Source organism: Bison bison, unplaced genomic scaffold (genome assembly GCF_000754665.1).
Source record: "Bison bison bison isolate TAMUID 2011002044 unplaced genomic scaffold, Bison_UMD1.0 scf7180017864347, whole genome shotgun sequence".
Lineage (NCBI taxonomy): Eukaryota > Metazoa > Chordata > Mammalia > Artiodactyla > Bovidae > Bison > Bison bison.
In genome coordinates this window covers 1,476,741-1,490,514 of record NW_011494919.1, presented here as the reverse complement: position 1 = coordinate 1,490,514, position 13,774 = coordinate 1,476,741, and the positions used below count along the sequence as shown (strand labels likewise).

General features: G+C 38.0%; 1 protein-coding gene across 1 annotated transcript in view; it reads left to right on the top strand.

Annotated features, from left to right (window-relative positions):
• The window catches only part of GPC5 (glypican 5), a 908,679-nt gene that overhangs the window by 397,165 nt on the left and 497,740 nt on the right, over window positions 1-13,774 (top strand). The window contains 1 exon segment of the mRNA XM_010854706.1: window positions 1,070-1,195. Within this exon segment, the coding sequence (XP_010853008.1) occupies window positions 1,070-1,195 (126 nt within the window).

Below are 13,774 nucleotides of genomic sequence, written 5' to 3'. Positions count from 1 at the left end.
TATAAGTAACCTCAGATATGCAGATGACACCACCCTTATGGCAGAAAGTGAAGAGGAACTCAAAAGCCTCTTGATGAAAGTGAAAGAGGAGAGTGAAAAAGTTGGCTTAAAGCTCAACATTCAGAAAACGAAGATCATGGCATCTGGTCCCATCACTTCATGGGAAATAGATGGGGAAACAGTGGAAACAGTGGCAGACTTTATTTTTGGGGGCTCCAAAATCACTGCAGATGGTGATTGCAGCCATGAAATTAAAAGATGTTTACTCCTTGAAAGGAAAGCTATGACCAAACTAGATAGCATATTCAAAAGCTTTACTTTTGAAAGTAAAGAGACATTACTTTCATATTCAAAGAGACATTACTTTGCCAACAAAAGTTCGTCTAGTCAAGGCTATGGTTTTTCCAGTGGTCATGTATGGATGTGAGAGTTGGACTGTGAAGAAGGCTGAGCGCCGAAGAATTGATGCTTTTGAACTGTGGTGTTGGAGAAGACTCTTGAGAGTCCCTTGGACTGCAAGAAGATCCAACCAGTCCATTCTGAAGGAGATCAGCCCTGGGATTTCTTTGGAAGGAATGATGCTAAAGCTGAAACTCCAGTACTTTGGCCACCTCATACGAAGAGTTGACTCATTGGAAAAGACTGATGCTGGGAGGGATTGGGGGCAGGAGGAGAAGGGGATGACAGAGGATGAGATGGCTGGATGGCATCACTGACTCGATGGACGTGAGTCTGAGTGAACTCCGGGAGTTGGTGATGGACAGGGAGGCCTGGCGTGCTGCGATTCATGGAGTTGCAAGGAGTCAGACACGACTGAGTGACTGAACTGAACTGAATACTTATATAAAGTTCATACCCAGTGAAAACTTTTATTTAAGAGAATAAATTTGAATACATTTTTTAAAAGATGTATTTTTTGTTTCTATTGTTAGAGAAGTATTAAATATATAAAAATAAGTAGAGAATTGTAAAAGCTGCCTTCTAAACATTATGCATAACATTATGCCATTTATATTGGCATTTCTTATGAACTTTGGGATTTAACTGCTTTCTTTGTTTTTCCATTCAGAGAATTTATCAACAGCCTTCGACTGTACAGGACATTCTATGGGGGCCTGGCTGATCAGGTTTGTGCTAATGAATTAGATGCTGCTGATGGACTACCATGCTGGAATGGAGAAGACATAGTAAAAAGGTATTTTATGTGTGGTGATCTATGAAAACTTAGCAGCCACTTTCATCTTTGTTTTTTTCTTTCCCCCCTGTTCTTTAATGCGTTACTTCAGATTTAACTTTGCCCCACAGGTCAGAGGATCCATTAATTCCTTCTCTTTTGTTTGTCCAAGAAAAATTTAATTCTTCTGACATTGTAGAAATGTGGATAGCATTATGTGGTGTTCTAAAAGGTCTCTTGTCTTTGGTATCCGTCTATGGCTTACTGAACAATCTCACTTTTTCTATTAGGTGTTATTTAATGTCTAGCCAATCTGTCTTGTTTCTCAAATATCTTTTTTTTTTTTTAGTTTAATTTTATGACTATTTAGAAAGTGAGGACATTTAGTGAAATATGAATACCTGGGCAAAGATTCGTTGATATCTGTATATATGTCACCACAGTGTCAACATGGGTTTCACAGGTGCTGCTGGTGGTGAAGAACCTGCCTGCCAGTGCAGTACACATGATAGATGTGGGCTTTGATCTCTGGGTCAGCAAGATCCCCTGGAGGAGGGCATGGCCACCCACTCCAATATTCTTGCCTGGAGAATCCCCATGGACAGAGGAGCCTGGTGGGCTACAGTCCATGGAGTTGCAGAGTCGGACGTGGCTGAAGCAACTTAGCACACAGCACAGTGTTCATGTCCTCCCTACAGTTGTCTCTTTGAGTGTATGTGAGAAAGCGGGGTGGGGAGAGAGAGAGAGCGATAGAGAGAGCTGGTACTTTTATGTACGTCTGTTGGAGGCATTGTTTATTTATATACTGTCCATTGTTCTCAAGCTCAGGAGTGAATTTTTTTTTACCTTTTTTTTTCCACTGTCTAGAATTTCTTTGAGTTTATTTTCCTTCGCTTCCTATAACTGGTCGTGCTCTCAAGTAATTTCTTGAGTTTTAGAAAGTCCTATTTTCTGTCTAAAACCATAGTGTTGGTCCAAGTAATTGGCAGGAAATTAGTTGATTTTCTAGTGCTAGTGATTATCATAGAATGTAGGCCTGTGCTGTGTTCGGATTTGAATGTTTTAGTGTATTTTATATTGAGAAATCGGCCAAAAAATAGGGTGTTAAATTTTCTGATTTATAAACACGCCTACTCCATATAAGGATAGGTAGTTTAGTTACCACAAAAGTGATGATTTCATTTAAAATGTCATTTAGCAAATTCAATTTGCTATGATAAACATATACTATAATTAATGTGAGTATAAATTCATGTAATAAAAACTTTATTTCTGGGTGATCATACTCATTATAGTTACATTCCTGATATAGTAGAATGATTACTTATAGTGTATATTCAAATATCTCATAAGAAATCTTTGATTTCACAGAAAATAATTACTGAAGGTAGGAACTATAATTAAATTTAAATAAAATATTCAGCTGACATGGCTAGTGTTCTTTTCTCATTATGCTCCTTGGATGTTGAAATGTGTTCTTAAATATATCTTTCTTGCCTTTACTGAGAATAGTCATGGCATGCATAGTATTTTGAGTTCTTGCAGTATTCATGTTAATAAGATTTCTGCCACTTAGATCTAGTAATTAAATCCTACTTTGACTTATACTTTCTCTTTTCCCATTGTTCAAACCAGAATTGAATATTTTTGTGTATTAACAATTTTTCTACAAGAGCTAATGAGCTTTCATGGTGATTAATGAATGATTTAGTTCAGAATATACATATATTTAATATACAACATTACATTATATTATACATTTGATTCTAGAGCTGCAAGAGCCCTAGTTTCAATTTGTCCCATTCCTCTCAATTATTTGGTCAGGGGGTTGTATAATAGGAAATACTGTTGGAGAAATCAATGGTTTGGGAAAAGTTTTCAGAGGGATAGTATTTTTAACTCAAAGATAAACCTACATTTCTCCAAAGAAGACATACAGATGGCTAACAAACACATGAAAAGATGCTCAACATTGCTCATTATTAGAGAAATGCGAATCAAAACTACAATGAGATATCACCTCACAGTGGTCAGAATGGCCATCGTCAAAAAGTCTACAAACAATAAATGCTGGAGAGGGTGTGGGAAAAAGGGAACACTCTTGCACTGTTGGTGGGAATGTAAATTGATTCAGCCACTATGGAAGATGGTATGGAGATTCCTTAAAGAAATAGGAATAAAACCACCATATAACCCAGCAATCCCACTCCTAGGCATATACCCTGAGGAAACCAAAATTGAAAAAAACACATGTATCCCATTGTTCTTTGCAGCACTATTTACAATAGCTAGAACATGGAAGCAGCTATGTCCATCGACAAATGAATGGATAAAGTGGTGGTACATATACACAATGGAATTACTCAGCCATAAAAAGGAATGCCTTTGAGTCAGTTCTAATGAGGTAGGTGAACCTAGAACCTATTATACAGAGTGAAGTAAATCAGAAAGAGAAAGATAAATATCATATTCTAACACATATACAGAATCTAGAAAAATGGTACTTAAAAATTTACTTACAGGGCAGTAATGGAGAAACAGACATGGAGAATAGACTGGTGGACATGGGGAGAGGGGAGGAGAGAGTGAGATGCATGGAAAGAGTAACATGGAAACTTACATTACCATGTGTAAAATAGACAGTCAATGGGAATTTGCTGTATGAATCAGGAAACTCAAACTGGGGCTCTGTGTCAACCTGGAGTGGTGGGATGGGGAGGGAGATTGTGGGGGGTGTTCAGGAGGGACGGGATATATGTATACCTATGACTGATTCATGTTGAAGTTTGACAGAAAACAACAAAATTCTGCAAAGCAATTATCCTTCAATAAAAACATAAATAAATTTTTTTTTCTCTAATTTTATTTTATTTTTAAACTTTACATAATTGTATTAGTTTTGCCAAATATCAAAATGAATCCGCCACAGGTATACATGTGTTCCCCATCCCGAACCCTCCTCCCTCCTCCCTCCCCATACCATCCCTCTGGGCCATCCCAGTACACCAGCCCCAAGCATCCAGCGTCATGCATCGAACCTGGACTGGCAACTCGTTTCCTACATGATATTTTACATGTTTCATTGCCATTCTCCCAAATCTTCCCACCCTCTCCCTTTCCCACAGAGTCCATAAGACTGTTCAATACATCAGTGTCTCTTTTGCTGTCTCGTACACCGGGTTATTGTTACCATCTTATAAATAAATTTTTAAAGATATATTTTCTTCTACATGATATATGTTTTAAGACCTCATTCATGGTTTATGAATAAAGAAAGCTTATCTGTAGCAAGAACTCTCCATGGGAAGCATCCACATTTCTGGTAAAGAAAGTGAGCAATTCTCATTATTCTCAGTTGCTTCCCCCTCCTGTCTTCCTTTTCCATACCACCCAGCCTCCGGATTGTCAGTTGCTTCCAAGAGCCCTAAGTGACTCCACTCTCCTGTGAACACCTTTCACTTCACTTAATTTTCCCTCATATAGCCCTTCTACCTCATCACCTTATCTGACATTTTCCCTTCCCTCAGGATGTTTTTCCTCTTTATGTTTTTCCTCTTTTCCCTATCTCATGGGTCACCAATCTTACTCCTTGCCTCACCAGGCCAGCCGATGAGCCTCACACACTAGCTCCCTACCACCTCTCTAGGCTACTTCCCAAATGAACATTTTTCAAGCCTGATTGTTTTCCAGCACTCAACTAAGGTTTCATAAGAATCATCTCACTGAATTCTCCCCCAAATTTTCTTCCTAATGCTTTAGAGTAAGCTGATTTTGTGGTGTCTCTTTTCTGCTCGATCTTGAGAAAATTCTTATCTGTACCTTAAATTGTAATTTCATTCATGGCTCTGCTAGTTTTTGATATAAACGTAGATCAGGCATTATTTTCAATGCAAAGTCTATGCTAAAATATAAATATCCATCATATCCAGTTAACATGGTATATTGACCATTGAATATTACGTGGCAGTCAAAAATGATTCATATTTATATTTGCTAAAGCAGAATAAGTTCAAATAACTATTAAATAAAGATAGTTAAAAGTTGGATATTAAGTATTTTATCAGAAGATTTGAATAAGTAAAAATACTAATATTGGTTCCACATAGAATATTTCTGGGCAGTTATGTGAAAACTGCTAATATACTTAAAGTACTGGGGAGGCTTTATTTTTTATTTGCATTATATTTATTAATTGGTATTTAATGAAAACATGTTACAGTGATGTTAGAATTATGGGCCATTATTATTTTCTTCTTTTTATAATTCTTTTTTGAGATAAAAGCACTATTTTTATATTTTGTTTCTAACCAATTTTGACTTTTATAGTAATTTTATGATACAGGTTTTTCAAAAAATTGATGGATATGTTTTCATAAAATGGCCTTAATGTAAAGTCAAGTTCTGATGAATTTTACAATCCTGAACTATTAGCTGCTTTTTCCTTGAGAAAAACAAAATATAGTGTGAAAATACTAAGATCCCCAAATAGAATATTCATTTTAGAGACCCAAAGTTGACTGAAATAAATAATGCCATCAAATTTTGAAGAAATGAATATTAAGTGAATGTATACCACATTTGGTGGAGAAGGAAATGACAACCCACTCCAATATTCTTGCCTGGAGAATTCCATGGACAGGGGAGTCTGGTGGGCTACGGTCCGTGGGATCGCAAAGAATCAGACACGACTGAGTACACAGCACATACCACATTTGGAGATAGTAGGGATTTTTATTTTGCTTTTATATGCTGGGTTGTAATACTCTCAGATTTAATCTAGAGAAATTATGCCAAACACATCAATAGGATAAATTTGTGGCCCAGATTGAGCCTATCATTCACTATAAGAGTGAAGTGATTATTTTGGCAAGATTTCTTCTCCTGGAGGCATTTTTAAGGAGATGATTGATACCATTATTTATGTGCATAGACGTCCTGCCTTAAAAAATATGAGAACCATACAGCTTGTTTCAATATTATGACAGGCCTACAAACTGGGTCAAATCACCTTTTTGTTCATCAAAAGAGGTGGAATTCCTTTGTGGTTGAATATGAAATATGTCAAATAGCTGTAGCATATTAATTTATGAAACAATCTCTTTTAGTTCAAATGATTTTGAACAGTGCATGTATACCATATACACTATCAAGACACCAAAGTACATAGCTCAAGCAATTCCTGATTAACGATGAAAATGTATCACTAAAATCCACAGAGTCTCTATTTCTTTCCTCCCGTCCTTTCATCATGAAACAAAAGTGTTCTCTGAAAGGCCTGCCAGTGTCTACTCTGCTGAGTTCCCTGTGGTTGCAAATTGATTGTTTGAAGGCTTTCACTTGTCTTTCTGAGTACTGAAGTTCAGATGACAGCTGCTTAATTTCCAGGCTTTCTTTTTCCTTTTTGATTAATAGACAGATAATCCAGTAACTCTCCTTCGATCTCCAGGAATTTATGACTTCCGCAGCAACTCTTAAACTAGCCAATAGCTGTTAAGTATTCTATTAAAATAAATAATCCATGTGATTTCTATCTTGATGTAGTTAATGTTCTATAATGCTATTTTCTTAACACAGTGTTTTCTTTTTGAACTCTTCTGCTAAGGTGCCCCATGTCAACATATTATAATTGAATTTAAAAAATCAGAAAAGAATATAAAACCTGAAAAAATCTGAGATTTTATACTTATGTATTATCAGTTTTCTTTCCATCAAATGACATTTTTCCTGGCCATAACTTTTTTTTAATCTCACTTTCCCCAACTTTTTACCCATTATTTATCTGGAAAACTACTTCATCTTCAAATTTTCTGTTTCTTCCTGACTTTCTTACATTCAGTTATATGTTCTTTTTTTTAAAAAACCCCAGCTTAGTTTCCAAATGTCACAGACATTTAAACCCACTCAGGTCTCAAGATTGTACTAATGTAACAACTGGCTGTTTTTCCTGTGTTGCTTATGCAAAGGCAATATGTTCTTTATGACTTAACACCAGCCTGTTTTCTATTTTTTACCCCTTGCAATTTCTACCTATTCAATCAGGTTAATATTGAAGCATACCTTTGTAATAATCATCATTGTTATCATACCTTTGGCTTATCTTACTTGGTTTGGAATTGGAGGTCACTTAAAATGAGTGATTATGAGGCATCCCCACTCCTACTCCATCACAACAATCTGCCATGAACTTTAATAGTTCCACTATTCCATTAATATGGAATAATTTTAAATTAAATACTTTTTTCCATACAACTCTATATACAGTTTTGCCAAACTCTCATTTAAAAAATTATTCAAGTATAGTTGATTTGCAATGTTGTGTTAATTTCTGCTATACAGTAATTTACTTTAATATATATATATATCCTTTTTATTTTCTTTTCCATTATAGTTTAATCACAGAATATTAAATGTGGCTCCTTCTGCCATATGGTAGGACCTTGTTGTTTAACCAGTCTATATATAATAGATTGCATCTGCTAATTCCAAACAATTTCCCACTTTTTTTTGAGTCCTAGTGAAGTGAACCCCCTCATTTGTGTTTTATTGTAACCTCTAAATTCACCATAATTCCTGTAGTACTTTTTTGCATTTATATGTCATATATCTTCTTATCTACTGAAATTTATTTTATAACACAGCTTCTGTATTATCTGAGAGGCTAAGACTGGTATCATTGAACACATCAATAATTTTTAAAGCTAACAGAACTCTGAGGAAAAATCTTTGATAAATGCTTTAATATGAGAAGAGATTTGGTGACTTGGGGGTGTGGCTTGGTGATAACATTTGGGTGAGTCATACACGCTTCCAAAATGAAATTGAGTGTCTGAGAAATGAGAAGAAAGGAAATGAATCATAAAAGTTCCTACCTATGGCTGACTCTGGATACTGATATTTTTTTCTAACTTAACCTTAGTATTATGCCTGTGTCATTCTGTGCACACTCATAGACATGTTAATGAAATCACAGTCTAAAGAACTCAGGAAAGCTCCTGTCTTAGACACTTATTAGGTATGATTGTATTTATCACAGATGAGGCACCTGGGCTAGTGGTGGATCAAAGTGTCTAGATGCACCCAAGGTCAAAATTCCGAGTCTACTTTCTTCAGTATAGGAAGAACTGAAACATTTTTGCTCTTTTGTGGCAGGAATAGAAAGTGTGGTTTTAGATATATTACAGAGTGCTTATGTGCATGTGTTCATGCTCAGTCTGTCTGACTCTTTGCAATCCCATGGACTGTAGCCCACCAGGCTCTTCTGTCCATGGAATTTCCCAGGCAAGAATATTGAAGTGGGTTGCTATTTCCTTCTCCAGAGGATCTTCCTAACCCAAGGATCAGGCCTGTGTCTCCTATTTCTCCTGCATTGGCAGGCAGGTTTTTTTTTTCCTACTGAGCCACCCAGGAAGCCCAGATATAAGAGACTGTCAAATTCCTTTCATTGTAGAATGCACAGTTTAGGGCCAAGGGACAAAGAATCAGTATGATTGATGTATTAGGTTCTAAATGAGCGTAAAATGTGAAGAGTTCTTGACTGTGTACAATCTTCTTACATCTTACTACGGTACACTTGCTTGGCAGATGATTTTTATTTAAATGGTAGTGCTTGAAATAGTTATTCCACAGTTTAGTTCTATAGAAAATAAGATAGGAAAAGGTAGCAAGAGGATGCTCATTTTGTCAACTTTGCTCCAAGTTCTGCCTAGGAAAATACCCATTCTTCTCAAGTCATATGCACTTTTTGGTGTTTTCTAAGAAATGCTCCATTAAGGTGGCGATAATTGCACGGTGTCTCATTTTTCAAATGGAGAAATTTCTTTTGAATCTTTCTTCACTGGCTTATTGACTTAATAGTCAGTTGTCCCTATGAAGTACACAATCATTACGTTTAGGGAGCTGGAACACAAAGGTGAAAACAGAAACTTTCACTAAACCCTCTCTGAAGACTGCTTTTCCCTGTCACTAGAATGAAATCACAGCCAATTCTCAGAATTTTTTTGGTCATCAGTGTCTGAAGGATTTGTAATTGTCATTAGTTCCATAAGCAGTTGCTAAATTCAGTAATTAAATTCAGCCCATGGAAAGTCTAAATTCAGCAAAAGAAGGTTCTAGGTTGACTTGATCATTGGAGCTTCACTTAAAGTGGCCATTTCTCCCCATTCCTCTGAGATATTGCTTCAGTCTTGGAGGTACCTACATGGAGGTGAACCACTCCACATCCACATGCCCATCTTGACTTCTCCTTGTCCTCCAGCTCATGTTTATGACTCCCCCAGCTTGGAGCTGGAGGGACACTGCGGCAGCAGTGAGAGAGAAGGGGTAAGAGAAAGGAATATTCTTTGGCTGATTATTTTACCTCTCTCCTTAATGATTCCTAGCTTGGCAGGTATTAAGACTGATGTTCTAGGCCTTTCGTGTGTTCAGGACAAGGTCTACCCCCTGGTCTACTCCATCTGATGGTCAATTCTGGCTTCTTTCTGCTGAGGTCTCCTGGTGGGAGTCTTTTCTCCCTCGTGGTCCACTCAAGGCCATAGAAACTTTGTGTTTCTGTCTCCCACTTTTAGTGGAAGTACAGCCTGTATTCAGTGGAGTTGCTTCTTTTTACTCTCCTGTTATGTAGGTAGCTTCTACTACAAACATGGACCACCTTCCATTTTCTTAGGCATGAACCAACTACTAATCCTTTTAATTCTTCAGCTTACAAGGATCCCTCAGCCTCTCTCACTTAGCATGAATGAATATGGGGATGACACAGCAGTCTAACAAGTTCCTTCAACAAGTTCTCTCCTTCTGTCTCTTCAACCTCAGTTCTTTAATACAATTAAGGTGAAAATCAGAGTGAAAGACTGAAAACCAATTTTCAGCCATGTTTTTTATGCCTAGCACTTCAGTTTGGAATACCATCAATTGTCTTATTCTCAGCTGAAATGGAAACAGAAAAAGTGCTATTTTGACATCCTTTTACATGTATTTGGAACTGAGGGGTAGAAGACAGGAAACTAGATTCCATTTTCAATACTGCAGTTGACTTTGAATGGGATACAAAGGTAAGGAAGACTTTGTCCCCATGTCAGGGACTTCAATTCCAAACACAGGTAGAGAATATGTTCACAGTATGAACACCAACAAGACAGATACTGTTAAATAAGTGAGATACAAAAAAATCCGACAGACTTTCAAATAAGGAAAAATCTCATTTGGTTGAGAGGATTTGAACAATATTTAATAAAAGGGGTAATATGTGATATGTGTCTTGAATCATTCATTTGAAATAACCTCTGAAATATTTATGAGTGAGATGAGATGATGTCTGAAATTTGCTTTAAAACCAATCATCGAATCATGGGAAGGTGATCACACTAAATATGAAATGTATATATGTATATGGTCATCTGAGTTAAATTCACCCATTCCAGTCCATTTCAGTTCGCTGATTCCTAGAATGTCGACATTCACTCTTGCCATCTCTTGTTTGACCACTTCCAATTTGCCTTGATTCATGGACCTGACATTCCAGGTTCCTATGCAATATTGCTCTTTACAGCATCGGACCTTGCTTCTATCACCAGTCACATCCACAGTTGGGTATTCTTTCTGCTTTGGCTCCATCCCTGCATTCTTTCTGGAGTTATTTCTCCACTGATCTCCAGTAGCATATTGGGCACCTACTGACCTGGGGAGTTTCTCTTTCAGTATCCTATCATTTTTCATTTTCATACTGTTCATGGGGTTCTCAAGGCAAGAATACTGAAGTGGTTTGCCATTCCCTTCTCCAGTGGACCACATTCTGTCAAATCTCTCCACCATGACCCACCTGTCTTGGGTTGCCCCACGGGCATGGCTTAGTTTCACTGAGTTAGACAAGGCTGTGGTCCTAGTGTGATTAGATTGACTAGTTTTCTGTGAGTATGGTTTCAGTGTGTTTGCCCTCTGGTGCCCTCTTGCAACACCTACCATCTTACATGGGTTTCTCTTACCTTGGGCGTGGGGTATCTCTTCACAGCTGCTCCAGCAAAGTGCAGCCATTGCTCCTTACCTTGGACGAGGGGTATCTCCTCACTGCCAGCCTTCCTGACCTTCAGTGTGGGATAGCTCCTCTAGCTATCTAGCTGGAATGGGTGAATTTAACTCAGATGACCATTATATCTACTACTACGGGCAGGAATCCCTCAGAAGAAATGGAGTGGCCATCATGGTCAACAAAAGAGTCCAAAATGCAGTACTTGGATGCAATCTCAAAAACGACAGAATGATCTCTGTTCGTTTCCAAAGCAAACAATTCAATATCACAGTAATCTAAGTCTATGCACCAACCAATAACATTGAAGAAGCTGAAGTTGAACAGTTCTATGAAGACCTGCAAGACCTTTTTAGAACTAACACCCAAAAAAGATGTCCTTTTCATTATAGGGGACTGGAATGCAAAAGTAGGAAGGCAAGAAACACCTGGAGTAACAGGCAAATTTGGCCTTGGAATATGGAATAGCAGGGCAAAGGCTAATAGAGTTTTGCCAAGAAAATGCACTGGTCAGAGCAAACACCCTCTTCCAACAACACAAGAGGAGACTCTATACATGGACATCACCAGACGGTCAACACCAAAATCAGATTGATTATATTCTTTGCAGCCAAAGATGGAGAAGCTCTACACAGTCAGCAAAAACAAGACCAGGAGCTGACTGTGGCTCAGACCATGAACTCCTTATTGCCAAATTCAGACTGAAATTGAAGAAAGGGAAAACCACTAGATCATTCAGGTATGACCTAAATCAAATCCCTTATGATTATACAGTAGAAGTGAGAAATAGATTTAAGGGCCTAGATCTGATAGATAGAGTGCCTAATGAACTATGGAATGAGGTTCGTGACATTGTACAGGAGACAAGGATCAAGACAATTCCCATAGAAAAGAAATGCAAAAAAGCAAAATGGCTGTCTGGGGAGGCCTTACAAATAGCTGTGAAAAGAAGAGAAGTGAAAAGCAAAGGAGAAAAGGAAAGATATAAACATCTGAATGCAGAGTTCCAAAGAATAGCAAGAAGAGATAAGAAAGCCTTCTTCAGCGATCAATGCAAAGAAATAGAGGAAAACAACAGAATGGGAAAGACTAGGGATCTCTTCAAGAAAATCAGAGATACCAAAGAAACACTTCATGCAAAGATGAGCTCGATAAAGGACAGAAATGATATGAACCTAACCGAAGCAGAAGATATTAAGAAGAGATGGCAAGAATACACAGAAGAACTGTACAAAAAAGATCCTCATGACCCAGATAATCACGATGGTGTGATCACTGACCTAGAGCCAGACATCCTGGAATGTGAAGTCAAGTGGGCCTTAGGAAGCATCACTACGAACAAAGCTAGTGGAGGTGATGGAATTCCAGTTGAGCTATTCCAAATCCTGAAAGATGATGCTGTGAAAGTGCTGCACTCAATATGCCAGCAAGTTTGGAAAACTCAGCAGTGGCCACAGGACTAGAAAAGGTCAGTTTTCATTCCAATCCCAAAGAAAGGTCATGCCAAAGAATGCTCAAACTACTGCACAATTGCACTCATCTCACGCTAGTAAAGTAATGCTCAAAATTCTCCAAGCCAGGCTTCAGCAATATGTGAACTGTGAACTTCCTGATGTTCAAGCTGGCTTTAGAAAAGTCAGAGGAACCAGAGATCAAAGTGCCAATATCCGCTGGATCATAGAAAAAGCAAGAGAGTTCCAGAAAAGCATCTATTTCTGCTTTATTGACTATGCCAAAGCCTTTGACTGTGTGGATCACAATAAACTGTGGAAAATTCTGAAAGAGATGGGAATACCAGACCACCTGATCTGCCTCTTGAGAAATTTGTATGCAGGTCAGGAAGCAACAGTTAGAACCAGACATGGAACAACAGACTGGTTCCAAATAGGAAAAGGAGTTCGTCAAGGCTGTATATTGTCACCCTGCTTATTTAACTTATATGCAGAGTACATCATGAGAAACGCTGGACTGGAAGACGCACAAGCTGGAATCAAGATTGCCGGGAGAAATATCAATAACCTCAGCTATGCAGATGACACCACCCTTATGGCAGAAAGTGAAGAGGAAGTCAAAAGCCTCTTAATGAAAGTGGAAGTGGAGAGTGAAAAAGTTGGCTTAAAGCTCAGCATTCAGAAAATGAAGATCATGGCATCCAGTCCCACCACTTTATGGGAAATAGATGGGGAAACAGTGGAAACAGTGTCAGACTGTATTTTTCTGGGCTCCAAAATCACTATAGATGGTGACTGCAGCCATGAAATTAAAAGACACTTACTCCTTGGAAGGAAAGTTATGACCAACCTGGATAGCATATTGAATAGCAGAGACATTACTTTGCCAACAAAGGTCCGTCTAGTCAAGGGTATGGTTTTTCCTGTGGTCATGTATGGATGTGAGACTTGGACTGTGAAGAAGGCTGATAGAATTGATGCCGAAGAATTGATGCTTTTGAACTGTGGTGTTGGAGAAGACTCTTTAGAGTCCCTTGGACTGCAAGGAGATCCAACCAGTCCATTCTGAAAGAGATCAGCCCTGGGTGTTCTTTGGAAGGAATGATGCTAAAGCTGAAACTCCAGTACTTG